At 39.9% G+C, this 17,938-nt stretch overlaps 1 protein-coding gene across 3 annotated transcripts in view; it reads right to left on the reverse strand.

Annotated features, from left to right (window-relative positions):
• NBAS (NBAS subunit of NRZ tethering complex) overlaps positions 1-17,938 on the reverse strand; it is a 701,350-nt gene that overhangs the window by 482,303 nt on the left and 201,109 nt on the right. For all 3 annotated transcript variants that reach the window (XM_056564221.1, XM_056564220.1, XM_056564222.1), the window contains 2 exons: positions 13,964-14,047; positions 8,667-8,820 (listed from right to left, as the gene is read on the reverse strand). In XM_056564221.1, the coding sequence (XP_056420196.1) occupies positions 8,667-8,820; positions 13,964-14,047 (238 nt within the window). The remainder of the gene's footprint in view (positions 1-8,666; positions 8,821-13,963; positions 14,048-17,938) is intronic.

A 17,938-nucleotide genomic window follows, 5' to 3' on the forward strand; every position in this document is an offset into this window, starting at 1 on the left:
ATATATTTTGTGTATTCCTCAGATATTGATTATATATAGAGTGCATAGTGTTACAACAGTATTGAACCTTATGCTCCAATCGGTTTATATTGGTAGATCCTGTCTGCAGAGCTTCAGGTTATATTTTAATCATGCTAAATAAAATTGGACTTAATTTATTTAAGTGTAAGGTCTACAATTATTTCAGTGTAAAATGTGTTCATTCCATCAGAAAGTGTAAAGTACAACTACATTTCAGCAGCCTCATGCTGCCATTTTCAAGAATGAGAGGCGGCGTGAGGCTGCTGAAACATAGATGTACTTTGCACTTTCTGATGGGATAAACAAATCCAGCTTTTTTGCACTTTACCTCTGTGTGCTGTGGGACTCTGTTTTTGCATGGACGATTTTTGACCAAAATCCACAGTACCTGCAAAAACCACCTCTACCTTGGTTAGCTGTGCTGCTTTTCTACTTTTCTAGATAGATAGATAGATAGATAGATAGATTTATAGATTTATAGATACACACAACTCCCAGCATGCCCGGACAGCCAGAACCTGCAGATTAACCTCACTTAAATGTGCCACATAAACATCCAACTTGATCTGATCAGTATGGTTGCAAATTACTCTCCGTGCTTCTCTCTATAAATAAGATTTATGTGCAATGATTTTCCAGCATCAAGGAAATTAAAGTGAAAAATAAATCTTTCGACTGAAGTGGGCATAAAACCAATTTCTTGAATTTACTCAGATGGGACACACATTGTGCGGCTCATCTGTATCCTCTCTACTACAGTAAGTCCTAATTTTGCAAACATCTGGAAGAAAACAGCCTCTGCTCCATTAACTCTCTGTAAGACATCTGAAGATAGCTGATAGTTACCACCAGCAGTCCTACTGTATAGATAGAGAATGGAGAGGCGGTCAAGCATGCGCTGCCGCTTCTGTCCCATTTCTGTTAGCAGTCTGAATCCCACCAATAAGCTAGTTATCTATACTATCCTATAGATAGGTAAAAACTTAAAGATCAGTGTTTCCCAGTTAGTTATATTTTGTGCACTTTTCGATTAACGTTTGCTCTATTCTGCCCCTACAAAAAATTTTTTTAGTATACGGGAATGTATGAGGGCTCAATTTTTGCACTGTGATCTTGTTATCGGTACCATTTATGTTTTGATGAGACTCTTTAATCACTTTTTATAATTTTTTTCTTTGATATATCATGTAACCCAAAATCATAAATTTTGGCATTAAGGACATGTAATTTATTTATTTATTAATCAATTAAAGGCTTACATAATTAATGTGTAATATCAAGTAAAAAAACATTTTAACAATTTTTTTTTTTTTTTTGAATTTATTGTACATATTTATATATATATATTATTATTATTATTTTTTTTTTTGTGACAGTGTGGCAAGGAAAGGGTGTATTTCCCTACCAGATCCTGGAGAAACCTCCACCTGGGGCCTAATCAATGAGGCAGCAGAGAGGGTAAGTGTGTTTAAACAGGAGAAAAACAGAATAGTCTGGGCTCTCCCCAGAAGACAGCAAGGTGGCTTTGAGGGGAGGCAGCGGACCTTGCGACGAGTACACAGCCAGGGATGTGAGTGACACCCACAACAGTGAAGTGGACAAGACAAGGAGTCTTCATACACACAGCAAAAGGCTGCAAACGCTGTGCGTGAACAGTGAGTAAAAGGTTGCAGGAAACTTATGTTTTAACTGGGAGGGAAAAGCCCTCCAGTTGATAGTCAGGGCATGCTGAGTTGTTTAGTAAGTGACTGGACGGTCTAGGATTTTGTTTGTTCCTGTGTTATGTTTTTATTTATCCCTCAACCTGTCTAATAAAGCTGGCAAGGAGCCAGACTTGAATAAAGAACAGTTGTTTGCTTGCTGAATGAAGTAGAAACGTGTCCTGTGGCTGCGTTGAGGAGACGGTCCCAGAGCTATCCCCCATGTTGAAATCTCTAATTTTATAAATAAATAAAAGACACACACACACTTTTTTTACCTTATTTTATAGGCTCTAATTTAAGAGAGCAGTGACAGCTATAGAAAAGCTACGCCTCTTTTTTTATTGGCAACAGCTGAGGAGCCACAAAATAAGGAGAATTACTATGGAGGTTTAAAGGGGTATTCCAGGCAAAAACATATAGATATATATATATATATATATATATATATATATATATATATATATATATCTATATCTATATATATCTATATCTATATATATATCTATATCTATATATATCTATATCTATATATATATATATATCTCAAATGGCTCCGGAAAGTTAAACAGATTTGTAAATTACTTCTATAAAAAAATCTTAATCATCCCAATAGTTATTAGCTTCTGAAGTTTTCTGTCTAACTGCTCAATGATGATGTCACGTCACGGGAGCTGTGCATGATGGGAAAATATCCCCATAGGAACTGCACAGCTCCTGGAACATGAGTCATCAGAGAGCAGTTAGACAGAAAACAACAACTCAACTTCAGAAGCTAATAACTATTGGAAGGATTAAGATTTTTTAATCGAAGTAATTTACAAATCTGTAGAAATATATATATTAGGGCTCAGGGTTTGAGACAACTGGACAGGTTGTGTTTAAAGTAATATTTCGATTTATTAATTGTATATAATGTGACAATTGAATATTAGATAAAATGTAAATAGCAGCAACTGCGTCTCACAGGGCCCTTGTGTAGGCGCAGCACCAACTATTAAGAACTATAGCATATGTATAGTGCAGTATATAAAATATAAAAATATACTTGTAAAAAATTATAAAAGATATAAAATAAGAATATAGAGACCACCATAAAAATATATATAGAGAGGGATCTGGGTGGGAGAGTCTTAGTCCATCCTCTATGGTAAATAATCTCCTCTCATAAAAAAGTCCTGCTCATATAGACCGATTCTGGTATTGTGGTAACCATTGGCAACCATAGGTTAGTAACCCGTAGCAACCGTTCTGATGAGTCCGGCTATTTAAACACTTCAACGTTTAAGTAGAAGATAAACTTGATATTTGTAGACAATATTCAACATGAACAGCTAGTGTGCAGTCACTATTAATATGCATGCATATTTGTATGATACTTTGTATCTCACCGCTCCCGAACACTGATGCGCTGAACTTCACGGGGATGCTGCGATCTCCTCCTGATGCGCTGTGTAATCCTGTAGTGTATTAGCACTGAGTAGCTGTCTTGGTAAGCTGCAGCATCACCGGAGACTCGGCCGTCTCCCACAGTGGTGATGTTGGTAGATGGTGGGTTGCGGGTGGTGTTGTCGCAGCGGTTCTGCGGATGCGCACGTACATGTGCCGGTGGCGTCCCCGTGGCAGCGAGGCGCGGATGTCTCCTTCACCGGGTGTCGGGTGATTGACAGTTTATTGTCCGGTATCGGACTGCTATTGACTTAAGCAGGGCAAATATACTGGTGGTCTCAATAGGTATTGAGGGGACGCTGGACGCGTTTCAGGACTGTCTCAGTCCTTTCTTCAGCAGCAAAGTCTCAGACTGTCTCAGTCCTTTCTTGCTGCTGAAGAAAGGACTGAGACAGTCCTGAAACGCGTCCAGCGTCCCCTCAATACCTATTGAGACCACCAGTATATTTGCCCTGCTTAAGTCAATAGCAGTCCGATACCGGACAATAAACTGTCAATCACCCGACACCCGGTGAAGGAGACATCCGCGCCTCGCTGCCACGAGGACGCCACCGGCACATGTACGTGCGCATCCGCAGAACCGCTGCGACAACACCACCCGCAACCCACCATCTACCAACATCACCACTGTGTCGAGTCTCCGGTGATGCTGCAGCTTACCAAGACAGCTACTCAGTGCTAATACACTGCAGGATTACACAGCGCATCAGGAGGAGATCGCAGCATCCCCGTGAAGTTCAGCGCATCAGTGTTCGGGAGCGGTGAGATACAAAGTATCATACAAATATGCATGCATATTAACAGTGACTGCACACTAGCTGTTCATGTTGAATATTGTCTACAAATATCAAGTTTATCTTCTACTTAAACGTTGAAGTGTTTAAATAGCCGGACTCATCAGAAAGGTTGCTACGGGTTACTAACCTATGGTTGCCATTGGTTACCACAATACCAGAATCGGTCTATATGAGCAGGACTTTTTTATGAGAGGAGATTATTTACTATAGAGGATGGACTAAGACTCTCCCACCCAGATCCCTCTCTATATATATTTTTATGGTGGTCTCTATATTCTTATTTTATATCTTTTATAATTTTTTACAAGTATATTTTTATATTTTATATACTGTACTATACATATGCTATAGTTCTTAATAGTTGGTGCTGCGCCTACACAAGGGCCCTGTGAGACGCAGTTGCTGCTATTTACATTTTATCTAATATTCAATTGTCACATTATATACAATCAATAAATCGAAATATTACTTTAAACACAACCTGTCCAGTTGTCTCAAACCCTGAGCCCTAATATATATATTTCTACAGACAAACTACAATCTCACACCTTGGGTATAAGTGTCTAATTAGGTAGCCCGGGTTTATTTGGTGGGTAGTCAGACAAGAGCCTCTCCAACTCTTCTATATAATTTACAAATCTGTTTAACTTTCCAGAGCCAGTTGATATATAAAAAAAAAAAAGTTTTGGCCTGGAATACCCCTTTAAGTCAAGGTGCTCAGGATGTGATTGTGATCTTTTTCATGGCTCTGTCTTGCGCTATTCCTTTGTTATTCTTACTAGAAATGTATGTTTAAATAGCCAAATGGGTGTTACTAGCAGGAGGTGTGTCCATTCACAGTTTGGCACAGTTAGCTTTGATTGGATTGTGTCAGACTGTGCGGGGACATGCCCCCAAATTTAATACCCAAATGGCTCTTTACTCATGGTTGTCTAGCAAAGGAAAGATAAACACAGAGCAAACAGATGCTCTTCAATAGATACTTAACAGGTAACAAGTATTTGCTAAAACAAGTCAGGGGAGGCCATAAGTCTTCTTTTAAAAAAAAAAAAAAAAAAAAAAAAAAAAAGGTTCTTTTCCCTTTGAAAAAGTCACTGGCCCATGACACACTTTTAAGGATTGTATGTGATTTATATCAGTAAGCAAGCCTGAGCTGAGAAGCATAGTTCTAATAAAAGATCAAGGTTCATACGATAGCCACAATACTACAGAGCCCCATGGGAGGAAACTCCAGAGTGAATAAGATGGAAAAGCCATAGCTGGAAAACAAGTAAGAGTCACAGATGAAAGGCTGAGAGTAAGTGTAATTATATTCTAATACAGCGCAGATAAATTATACATACAGCGTGGCTGCCAGCATTTCGCCCATTCCAAATGAACATTTATACAACTTGCAATGTGACAGAAATAAAAACTAATCTTTCAAAATAGAAAAAAATATATAAATAAATCATTCAAAATCAAAGCCCTAATGACAGTGCTGGGATGAGACACATAATGTGTTACCACTGGGGGTTGTACCGGGCTTTAATCAGGATGGAACGTATCTCGCCAAATAATTGATGAAGACTCCGCAGCTTTCTGACATTAGGATTTTTTCACAAAGTCTAAATAATCCAAACTGATAGATTTTCAAATACATGATCTAATCAAGAATGGGCATTGTTGGAAAATAATAATTATATGATGTGAAGATGAAATATATGAGAAGAAATAATACGACATCAGGGTTCCAGACTGGGACTGCAAAGAAAATTATGAGTAATCAACGCTTTAGCTCCGATTGCCAATTACAACAAACTGTTGGCGAGAGGCCGCTGGGCAGCTCCAATCTATGCCAGGGCAGACACCAACACAATGAGCCAGTAAGCGGGATGCCGCTTATTGAAGCCACCAACGGTCCTGTCCTGACAGTTCACTACAAGTATGTAATCAGCATATGATTAAGGACAAAAGCACACGCACAACACTGTGTATCCCTGCACCACATTCAATGCCTACAATGAAGGCTGCCCCGCTTTTGTGTGTTTTACCAGTTTATATCCACTCTGTTCAAGTGCTGATTTTGTTTTTGTTTTAATAGGTTTATCCTTTGCCACAAAATGTTTGTACAGCCAAGAATGGTATTTATAAAAAAAAAATTAAAACAAATAGATATATAATTGAATTAAACATAAATACAGTAATCCCTCAACTTACAATGGCCTCAACATACAATAGTTTCAATATACAATAGTCTTTTCTGGACCATTGTAACTTGAAACCAGACTCAACATACAATGTTACAGACAGTCCCAGATCTGTGAAACTTATCAATGGCGAGAAGAACTGAACAATTAGAGTGGGCATCTAACTGGTAAAACTGCTGTATTACTGAAGCGTATGCACTAAATTCTAGTGATTTACAGCTCCCAGCAGATCTTTCTTACTTTTATATGTAAGGATTTGCTTTATCTATATTAGTTATCTACTTATTTTTCTTTAATCCTCACTTTTTTCCTATTCTTGGATGACATTTTGGGGCTTCAGAAGCAATTACCAGGTTTCCAAAGAGTTATGGTCTCGACATACAATGGTTTCAACATACAATGGTCCTCCTGGAACCAATTAATATTGTAACTTGAGGGACCACTGTAAATAGAAGTTATACTTCTCTGCTGCTGCAGCCGTACAGTTGATGCCCCTGCTGGACAGCACCTCTTGGTGAAGACTGAGGAATTCAAGAGGAATTCATGAGGAATAATTTCGATAAGGAAATTGTTGCCATCTGTCTTTTTATCCATCAAGCGGAATTTGAGTGGAATTCAAGTGGAATTTCCATGCGGAAATGAAGAGGAATGAAGTAGGAGGCTATTTAATCTACTTTTCTCAATTCTGCTCGAATTCCACTTGAAACCGATGTCGGGAAGAATTTTTTTTTTACCATTAACCTCTATTGGATTCTGCTCGCGGATTCCGCTTGAAGAGTGAACATGTTCTTTCTTCAAGCAGAAAGGAATTTCCGCAGTGGGAACAGGACAGCAGAAAAAACATTAAAGTCAATGGGCAGAGGAGACGTGCATTAATTTGGAGAGGAGAATTCAAGAGGAATTACTCGAGTAAATTCCTCTTGAATTACTCAGTGTGAACGCACCCTTGAAGGAAAACTGTCAGAATAGTCAACCACACAAACCAGTGGTACTGCCTGGTAGTGGGGGGGGGGGGGGGGGGCGCTGAGAAAAATGATGCTTATAATGCCTGGATCCTTTGCTCCGTTCGTCTGATATCGCCTTCTTTCTGAATATGCAAATTAGCAGTAAGTGGCATGGGCGCGGTTACAATCCAGCCTTCGGGCACTGTGACGTCAGTGCTGTTTGTCCAGGTCTCGGCCCGGCTAATTATTATTCACTGCCTCCCTCCGCCTCTCCCCCTCCTCCCTGCTCTGCTCCCTGCGTTTACTGTGCGTGTGCAGCTTCCTGGAAGCAGCCTCAGTGCGGTTATGAAGCCTGTTATGAAGCCGCTCTGAGGCTGCTTCCGGGTGTAGCCAGAGAAGGTTACAGAGAAGGGAGGAGGGGGAGAGGCGGAGGGAAGCAGTGAATAATAATTAGCCGGGCCTAGAGCCTAAGAAACAGTGCTGATGTCACAGTGCCCGAAGGCTAGATTGTAACCGCGCCCATGCCAGTTACTGCTAATTTGCATATTCAGAAAGAAGGAGATATCAGACGAATGGAGCAACGAATCCAGGCATTGTAAGCATCTTCTTTCTCAGCGTCACCAGCACAACCAGGCAGTACCATTGGTTTGCGCGGGTGACTATTCTGACACTTTTCCTTTAAATGAATGTATACCCTAGATATTTTTGTGCGATTATAGCTCAACACTAATTTGTATCTATTTTCTGATTGTAATTTATTTTATTTATTTTTTGTGCATTATTATGGGGGGCTGCCATCCTGCCTGAGCTGTTTTAAGTAGCATTTAGTGATATGCTTTACAGCATGGCCCATAGACATAGTCAACAATAGACAGGAGTTGTCCTATTTAGACAATTTAACAAAACACAGAGCATTATCTGTGAGCTTTTCATTAGTCAATCAATGCAGAGGGGGGATGCTGATCTTTGCTGTGAATGGTGGTGAATCCAGTGTTATATATATATATATATATATATATATATATATATATATGCTAGTGTCACCTTTTACTGTACTCCTCGTCTGTGTTGTGCAGAAAGGCATTACTAGGAAATGATCTGTACAGAACAGGAAGTCTAGCTTAGTTTTAGATCTAAAGGCCAGAATGGATACTGCAATATTTTAGGATTATTGTAAAATATAGATAGCAAAATGGGAAATTACTAAACACATCAAACACTCTTAAAAAATATGGTCAACATAAAAATCTGTTTCTAATGACACATTCACTTTACCAGGCAGGTAAAGCCAATTCTCTGGTCGTTATGGTGACCCACCTTCACTAATGATTGGCTAAGCTGACATTTCATGCATTTTGAGACATAATGCACCTCTTGTCATGGCGGAGCAGATCCATAGGCTGCCAGACAATGATTCCACCAGCCAAATAAGCTGATCTGGGCCAACCAAGATGGCTATATAGAAAGGACGGTCTGTCTTTAGAGGGGGGCTGTTTTTATGGGACAACCCATTTAAATACTGTAACTAGATTCAGTAATGAAATAAGAAATCTTAGGTGCACTTACCTGTCTGGCATATTCTTCAATCTCTTCAGCTCTGTTCCAATACCAGTTCTTCACTATGTCGATGGACAGACAGTTTGTTCTGTACCTCAGTAGCTCAGGCTGTTCCTCGTAGAGAAACTCAGCCAAATCTGATGAGCTGGGCTCTACCTGTAACCTTAAAGAACATCATGGAGTGAGAAGACGATACAGCAATGTGTTACCTGTAATAATATCAACATGTATGTAAATGCAAAGCTGAAACAGCTTTCAATGCCAATTTGTCAGGAAGTTATTTTGCACCTTGGTACAAACTGGATGAAAATTAAGAGTTAGAATTCTCATCACCAACCATCCTTATGATTGCTAAGTATTTCTACAAAGTATTTCTACTAATTGATTAAGCTAAAACGCACAGTGATAGTAGTGCCAACATGCTTTCGTGTTTCCTATCCAGGAGATTCAGGTTTCTTTCCAGGACAGGGTTATGTCAATGTTTGTGCACTGAAGTATAAATAATATACAAGCCTGTACTATATTTTACACAGAAAGAATAGAGTATAAAACCATCCTTAGATCAAAAACATTTACTTTATTAGATAATGTTAACATTTAATGAACAAAATAATAAGACGTGACAGAGATGATGAACATAAAATGCACAGAGGAGTGTCAGAGAAAAGTATTAATACAGCAGCATAAGTGACAAAAAACATACAGATAATAAGCTGGGTGTCACTCCAATCACTGAGAGAGCATCCGGCATGTTGGGGTCCCTTGACAAAGGATTCATTCCGAAACGTGCGTAGGGGTACAGAGGGAGTTCAATATGGGTAAGCATATTATGAAAAAGTGATATTTGCATACATTGGGTTACTGTTGATTTTCCGCTGGTATTGATTGGATTGATTTTATGTCTGATTTCCTTAGTATATGGAGCCTTCATCAGTGCCATATACGGAATTAGAGCAACATGCCATATGCTGTATTGAAATACTTTTTTCTTATATTGGTTGACATCAATTAGATTTTTGCCACCCTTGGTAAAACCTTTTTATTCCAGCCCCATGGCTCCGCCCCTTGGTCTCTCGCTTTTACACAGCCCAACATTTTAAAGATGACATCCTGTGGAGCATACAGCAGCTGATAAGTACTAGAAGGATTAAGATTTTTTAATAGAAGTGATTTACAAATCTTTAACTTTCTAGCACCAGTTGATTTAAAAATCAAAAACAAATAAAAACATGTTACCGGAGTACCCGTTTAAAGGACTTTTAAAAATGCAGTCGCTTGCCTGAACGCTGCTTCATTCACTGCTGGAGACAAAGTCATGTCATCACATGCATGTCCAATGTAGCTCCAATGCATTCTCTTTACCTTACAGGAATATTTAAAGTGGTACTCCATTGAAAAACATTTTTTCAAATCCTCTGGTACCAGAAAGTTATACAAATTTGTAAATTACCTTTAAAAATCCTAATTCTTCCAGTACTTATCTGCTGCTGTATGCTCCAGAGGAAGTTGGGTAGTTCTACAGTCTGACCACAGTGCTCACTGCTGCCACATCAGTCCATGTCAGGAACTGTCCGTTCGCTATGGGGATTTTCTCCTGCTCTGGACAGTTACTGACATGAACAGAGGTAGCAGAAGAGAGCACAGTGGTCAGAATGGAAAGAACTACACAACTTCCTCTGTAGCATACAGCAGCTGATAAGTACTGGGAGGATTAAGATTTTTAAATAGAAGTATAATTTTCTGGCACCAGTTGATTTGAAAACATTTATTTTCCACCAGAGTACCCCTTTAACCTATCAAAGAATGATAAAAAATATACGGACAATCCTACACACAACGGTTTGTCAGTCTGCAGGATTTTCTGAATGTTCCTGATCTGAAAAATCTTGAAGAAATTCTGAAGATAACACAGGGAAAAATTCCTGCTAATCTTTTCTATTTTGGCAAGAAAAAGGTTGAAGGGGTGGGATTTTGCCAAGGGGTGGGGCTTAAGAATCTCTGTTTCCTAACTACAGACAGTGTAGAGGGGGGAGGCTCCTTCTGCAGGCGGACAAACACAAAAGAAGTAAAAGGAGGGGGCATGGATGGTCTCCTGAAACACAAGAGAAGAATTATTTTTTATATATCTATTCTTCTGTTTGATGACAATATAAGGCAATACTGGCTTAGAGAAAAACAGGAGATGAAGGGGGGAATTTCTTGGATTGTTATTTTTTTATTGTATTGTTCAGGTTTAGTGTTTCTTTAAGTAAATAGGCAATAGAATACCAGACATAATCCATATTTATTTAGGCTGCACATGACAGCTTTACCCCAGCTGTGATTATATGTAAAATAACAGTGAGCAGGAGATTGTGCATTTCTGTCAGCTGGATTGGAGGCTGTAAATGAATTTTCTGAGAAGGCCTAATACACCTCCAGACTAATTCCAAGAGGGATCCCTGTGAGCTTCAATTTCAGAATGAGAGAAGAAATAAAGCAGTGGTGCTTACACACCAGGCAGCTGGAATAAAATGTACGTTGCTCTGAATCCCATAAGCCAAGCCATGCTTCTATTTTAAGGTGTCTTGCCCTTGTGCTCTCTTTCCATAAATCCTTTGTCCTTGCAGGAAGCCAAGGTGTCTGATCATTTTTATTCTATATGTGTTGCCTGATATTATCCGCACAGAAAAGGGAACACGCGGCTGCTGGCCAAGTCCTCAAGGCTGTGTATGTATTAATGATTACAGAATGTAGTATGGATTTTTAGCGTAGACATTGCTGTTGGAGAAAATACCATTCTTTCAGGCCCTGGATACCTTTTATTAAAGCTTGAGGGAAAATAAAAATACATTTCACATCTTTTAAATGTGCATTTGAGGGAAAGAACGACTGGAACATTACAAACAACCTTTAAGGAATCCTAATGCAAGTCACCAGTAATTACAGCAAGGCTCCAATGTCCATTTTTTTACATTTTTTATTTTTTTTTTGCTTTTTGTACTTTATGTCTAAAATAATTTTTAATGCACTGAAGAAAAATAATTTAAATAGGAGGTGTGAAGCTATTGGGGAGCAACTGCCCTTGGACCCTTGTTGCCTGATGGCCCAAGACAACACCATTATTATGAGTTCCTGGGTCCTATGACAGATTTTGTATCCAAGCGCATAAACTTCAGGTCCCCAAGCACATTAAACATGTGTCTTAGGAAGTTAGGGAAAGAAGCAACGATTATGTTGAATTACAACTACCCGATCCTTTTGTTCTCGGAAAGGAACCAACTACCTCCATAAGAGCTTGTCGGCAGCTATTACCCCCTACCTTGGAAGCTGAATGATAATGTGTATGAGGGGGGCAGGAGACTTACCGGTAGCTATCTTATGTGTATGGGCAGCTTTAAAAATAAACTTTAAACCCTGTAATGTGTAGATCTTCCACATCTACTCTTTGCACACCAATTAAAGGGGTTATCCATGAAAAACAAAAATTTAATATCAACTGGCTCCAGTAAGTTTTTAAAAATTTTATATCAACTGGCTCCAGCAAAACAGATTTGTAAATTACTTCTATTAAAAAATCTTAATCCTTTCAGTACTTATGAAGCTGAAGCTGAGTTGTTCTTTTCTGTCTAAGTGCTTTCTGATGACACGTGTCTCGGGAACTGTCCAGAGTAGAAACAAAACCCCATAGCAAACCTCTTCTACTCTGTGCAGTTCCCAAGACAAGCAGAGATGTCAGCAGAGAGCACTGTTGCCAGACAGAAAAGAACAACTCAACTTCAGCAGCTGATAATTATTGGAAGGATTAAGATTTTTTAATAGAAGTAATTTGCAAATCTTTCTGGAGCCAGTTGATATAAAAAATAAAATAAAAAATAAAGTTTTTTCCTGGAACAGCCCTTTAACACCTGTGAATAGGCAACCATTCAGCTACCACTCTGGGGTTTTAGAGAACTTAGGCTTTTGAACTGTGGCATCCTGGCTGCTGTAAGTGACGGTTGGTGGCAGAATTTGGTGTGTGTAACTCATTAGGGACATATTACGATAGGTGTGTGTGAAAGTAAGTGTGCAGGCAGAATATCCCTTTACAGTCACAGCCTGAGGTCACGTGAGCAGGAAAGACGAGAAAAGGTCGGGACATGTGAACCTACAAACAGCGGTTCAGGACCAAAATTAGTGGCAGTGTATTTTAAGGTATATCACACGCTTAGGGAAGCAGTAAATGTGATAGGTTCTTCTAGAGCATGGTCAATACAAACATCAATCTAGGAGACCGACACTCCCGTAATGAGCCTTCTACTTTGCAACATGCTGGCTGTAGAGGCACTTGATATTTGCCTACTAAGATCTACTCATTATGTTCCTACAATTATACATGGAGCACCAGCTGCTATGGTCCCTTGCATGCTCCCCATTAGGTGGCCTTTAGTGAGACAAAACCTTTATTTTGCATAAGAAGTGCGTTAAAGGGGTACCCGCCCTTAGACATCCTATCTCCTAGCCAAAGGATAGGGGATAAGATGTGAGATCGTGGGGGGGTCTCCGCAGCTGGGACCCCCGTGATCTCTGTGCAGCAGCCGGCGTTTGTTTAGAACGCTGGGTGCGGGTTGCGGGGGTCGTGACATCACGGCCGCTCCCCTTGTGACATCATGCCACGCCCCCTCAATGCACGTCCCCCCATAGACGTGCATTGAGGGGAGCGTGGCCGTAACATCACGACCCCAGAAACCCGCTCCAAGCTTTTGGAACAAAATGTTCCAAACGCTGGGGCAGTGGAGTACCCCTTTAAACCAAGAGAGCTATGAACACAGAGCATTGTCTCTTTGCAACCTGCTGGTTGTAGAGCCCCTTGACATTTGCCTGTGAAGATCAACTCATGATGTTCCTACAACTCTACATGGAGCACCAGGTGCTGTGTTTCCTTACACGCTCCTCATCAGGTGGCTTTTATTGGTAAAGACAATCCTGCATCCATGATTTGAGAGTGATTGAACATCATTTAATAAAAAAAACAGTTTGTATTCATTGCCCCAAAGCGGTGTGCGCCTCTATTTATTTAATCGAGAGTCTAGCTTAGCAATCCAAAGAAAGGAAAGCAATTTAGTCCTGTAAAAGTAACAATGGATGATGGCGGAAGGGACGGGATTTGGCGTGAAGGCCTCTTTTCTTAATGCTCACTAATGTTCCGCTTCTTTCTTTGATGTGTCTCGCTCTTTCTATTAAAATGTATTAACATATTGAGTGGAAAACATAAAAACAGTCATTTAAATATGTATGAGTGTGGATCTGATGTGCGTCTTTCAATTTACACTCCATTCTGGACTTACTTGCACCGAGGCTCCTCGCACCAGTCTTTGTCGCGGTGCTCCTGCTCGTTCCAGGCGACAATCTTCAGCACGCCGGCTTCAAAGCTATGAAGGAAATTGTAAACAAAGATAAGAAATACAATGAATGCAAAAATGGAGGAAGCAAGTAACGAATGCTGGCTAAAGACACAGAAGAGATGTCAATATTATAAACAGAGCCCATTCATCTATATATGTACACTGCTCTTAAAGAATATTTCTGCCTGCAACAGTGATCAGTGTGTGTATACAGTCAGGAGGTTAGGACCTGTTGTAATAATAAGCTGAGAAGAGGGATAAACAAACATCTCTCCGATATCTCTTTTTAAAGGTAGCTTTCACTTCAAGTCAGTGTTTAACTCCTTTAAAAAGAAACATGACTGGAGATTTAAAGGGTACACCGGTGGTAAACAAATGTTTTCAAATCAACTGGTGCCAAAAAGTTAAACATATTTGTAAATTACTTCTATTTTAAAATCTTAATCCTTCCAGTACTTATCAGCTACTGCATGTTCCAGAGGAAGTGTAGTTCTTTTCTGTCTGACCACAGTGCTCTCTGCTGACACCTCTGTGTGCAGAGAGCACTGTGGTCAGACTGGAAAGAACTAAACAACCTCTGCAACAATTATTCAATAAAATCGATAAAATTCGATAACGGGATACGTTGCCGACAAATCCAGTTATCGAATAATCGGCTGATTCGTTGGCGCTGGCGGTCATAAGGCTGCTGCCGGTGGGGCGGTCAGACGCTAGGCCGCACCACCGCAGCCTCTGTTCATGATGTCCCTGTCCCACCCTACGCTGGCTCACTGCTTACCAATCACACAGGTAGGGCTGGTTCTTCACTTTTCATAGGGGCAGCAATCCCGACAGCTGAACGCCCTCCTTCGGATGCGCAGTCACAGGCCCGCCCACTGCTTACACTGCCAGCAGCATCTACAGGCACAAGGGTTCAATGCTCTGCATATACTGCTATACACATAGGGGTATATGCAGAGCATTGCACCCTTGTGTCTGCAGTACAGACACTTGGATGCAATGCTCTGCACATACTACCATTTGTATAGCAGTGTGTATGTAGTACACACACTGCTATACAGATGTGGGTATGTGCAGAGCATTGCATCCTAGTTTCTGTACTAGAGACACAAGGGTGCAATGCTCTGTATATACCCCTATGTGTATAGCAGTATATGCAGAGCATTGAACCCTTGTGTCTGTAGTACTGTGTGCACTGCAGACCACTTTACGCATGGGGGTATGTGCAGAGCATTGCACCCTTGTGTCTGTAGTACTGTGTATGTAGTACATATATGTGTATGTGTGCAATATGTATGTAGTACATATGCACAGCTATACACATGGGGGTGTGTGCCGAGCATTTGCACCCTAGTATTTTTAGTACTACAGACATGGGTCGGGTGCAATGCTCTGCAGTCTGCACATACCCCCATGTGTATAGGAGTGCTATAAAGAGTAAAGTAAAAAATAAAAAATGTAAATTAACTGCCCCCCCAATAAAAAATTAGCTCCCCCTTTTCCTATTGCTATATAAAAAAGTAAAATATATATATATATATATATATATATATTTATTTTTTTTTACATATTTGATTCTGCCGCATGGCTAACTGTCGGAACTATTAAAATATTATTGAATCATTAACATTTTATTTTAATAGTTCAGACAGTTACCCATGCGGCAGTATCAAATTTACGCTGGTTTCTGTACAGGATCATTAATAATGATCTTGTACAGCAACCGGCGTAAATGGAAAAAAAAAAATTTCAAAAATCCAAAATTACTGCTGTTTGGTCACAACACATGTTAGAAACTTTTAATATGGCCATTGTACATACTTTTTCAAGTAGAATCAGCTGAACCCCTTTTTTTGGCATAATCGATCAAATAATTGACAACTGATCAATTATTAAAATAATCGTTAGCTGCAGCCCTAGATAAGTTGATTTGAAAACATTTGTTTTCTACTCTCCAGAAGAGGAAGAACCATCTGCTGTTTTGGGATTGTTGCCCCTCATCAATACAGAGCAGGGTGTTTACTGGCTGCAGAGTTTCCGGCTTAGTTTTTTAAAGGGATTTTCTCCTCTGCCTTTTTCAGCTCAGAGCAAAGCCCAGACTCCCTTTCTCACTTTCAGCAGGAGGGCTCTTGCTCTGTGAATGAAACTTGAGACACATTGGTTGTGTGCAAACTACTAGCACTTTGCATAACTCACTGACACAGAACAGCTTGCACACAAGCAAAAGAGCCCCTGTGTAAGATGTGTATTTGGTGATGTTTACATAAAGATCAGGTTCCCAGAAGATAACATCCCACTTCTGCTCTGTGCATGGTGATTGACGGTTGTGTTTTCTCACTATTTTGTTCTACTCAGTTGGTTTTATTTTTAGATGAATAAAGGTTATGTTTTATAATGATATTGCTAGTTAACTAGAGGTTCTTTATTCAGTGATACCCCTCTGTGCAGAATAAGTGTGTGATGTCAGGCTGTGACTGTTAAGTGAGAAAAGGTGGTCTGTAGTCTAGACAACTAGCAGTAAACAAGAGGCAGAAAGGAGCAGCTGTAACAAGAGAAAGAGGAAAGTTTGAAAATAGTATATACACACATATACATATTTACAAAAGTGTACAACTTTACATGCCCTGCAATAAAAAAATTATTAAAATGGGAACTATCCTTTAACTGGAACCTGTGAGATCCCCTAAGTGCCATTATCCCAGTCTCTTTTAGATGAAGGGCACAGTCACACACTCGGAAAGCACAGCTCCATCGCTGCCTCTAGTCCCCTCCTGCCTGGTTAGGACAAGGCCAGTGATGTAAAGAGGGGAGTTCATATTACTGCTCACTAGATTTTAAGGCAGCAGGAGGCCTGTCTCAATCACAATCATTTTCATCATAACAGGCTCACTGCTGCCTTATCTAAGAAAGGCTTCCTCATTTCTTAAAATATAATGAACAGTAAAATGAGCTACCCTTTTAATATCAATGGTCTTGTCCTGAGCAAACAGAGGGGGAGGGGGGAGCAGGGATGGGTGCCGACTGCATTCAGAGAGTCTGACGTGATATCACAGCTAGAAGGGAGCACGGCTAATAGTGGAAGAGCTATGCACTATGGCTAATAACATATTAGTTAGTTGCTTTATTACACTTTTTGACACCATACACTGGTTGTTTCTTTCCCTGGATAAACCCCCTTTAAATGTCACTTATGTGAAGAGTACAAAAAGATTACACAGGAAAAATAAATAAAATAAAAAAAACAACAACCTATCAGATACCTTTTTTTTTTTTTTTTCCTTTACCAAGACTCCAAACACTTCTATTTTTGGAGGAGCCATGGGGCCTGACATTCGAACATTTTAATATAGTTATTGGGATAAACACAAATCCACTGGGATGCATATTTCTCATGGAACCCTTTTGTTCTTGTCAGAACTCCATTATGTATGGTCACATCTAGCGGGTACCAGTAGGAAGGTACAATTTATCGCACATTACTGATATTAAGGGAACTTTCTGTTTACAGCTCTGAACATTAAATACTCCATTTTCCAGGAGGTAACATTTACAACACACATAATGCTCTTTTAAAAGCCACTGGTGTATAGGACCTTTCCACCTCATTCGTAAAATAATAGTTTTTTCACATACGCGATTAACATTTTCCTCACTTGACACTGCGGCAGTGTTAAATCTCGCAGCTGACACAGAATTTTACAGTGCAGTGAATGCGAAGGAACATTTCGATAAAAGGAATTTCCAAAATAAAATAATCCAGTGACCTTTAAATCACATTACGGTGTTTTATTCCCAGCCGCTCTTAACTTCGATGCGGTGCTTATATCCCTGCACATGCAACCCTTTAATGCGTCATCTCACATTGCTTCACTATACAACACCTGCTGTAGACTGGGAGGGGAGAGTGTGCAACACTGT

Source organism: Hyla sarda, chromosome 3 (genome assembly GCF_029499605.1).
Source record: "Hyla sarda isolate aHylSar1 chromosome 3, aHylSar1.hap1, whole genome shotgun sequence".
Lineage (NCBI taxonomy): Eukaryota > Metazoa > Chordata > Amphibia > Anura > Hylidae > Hyla > Hyla sarda.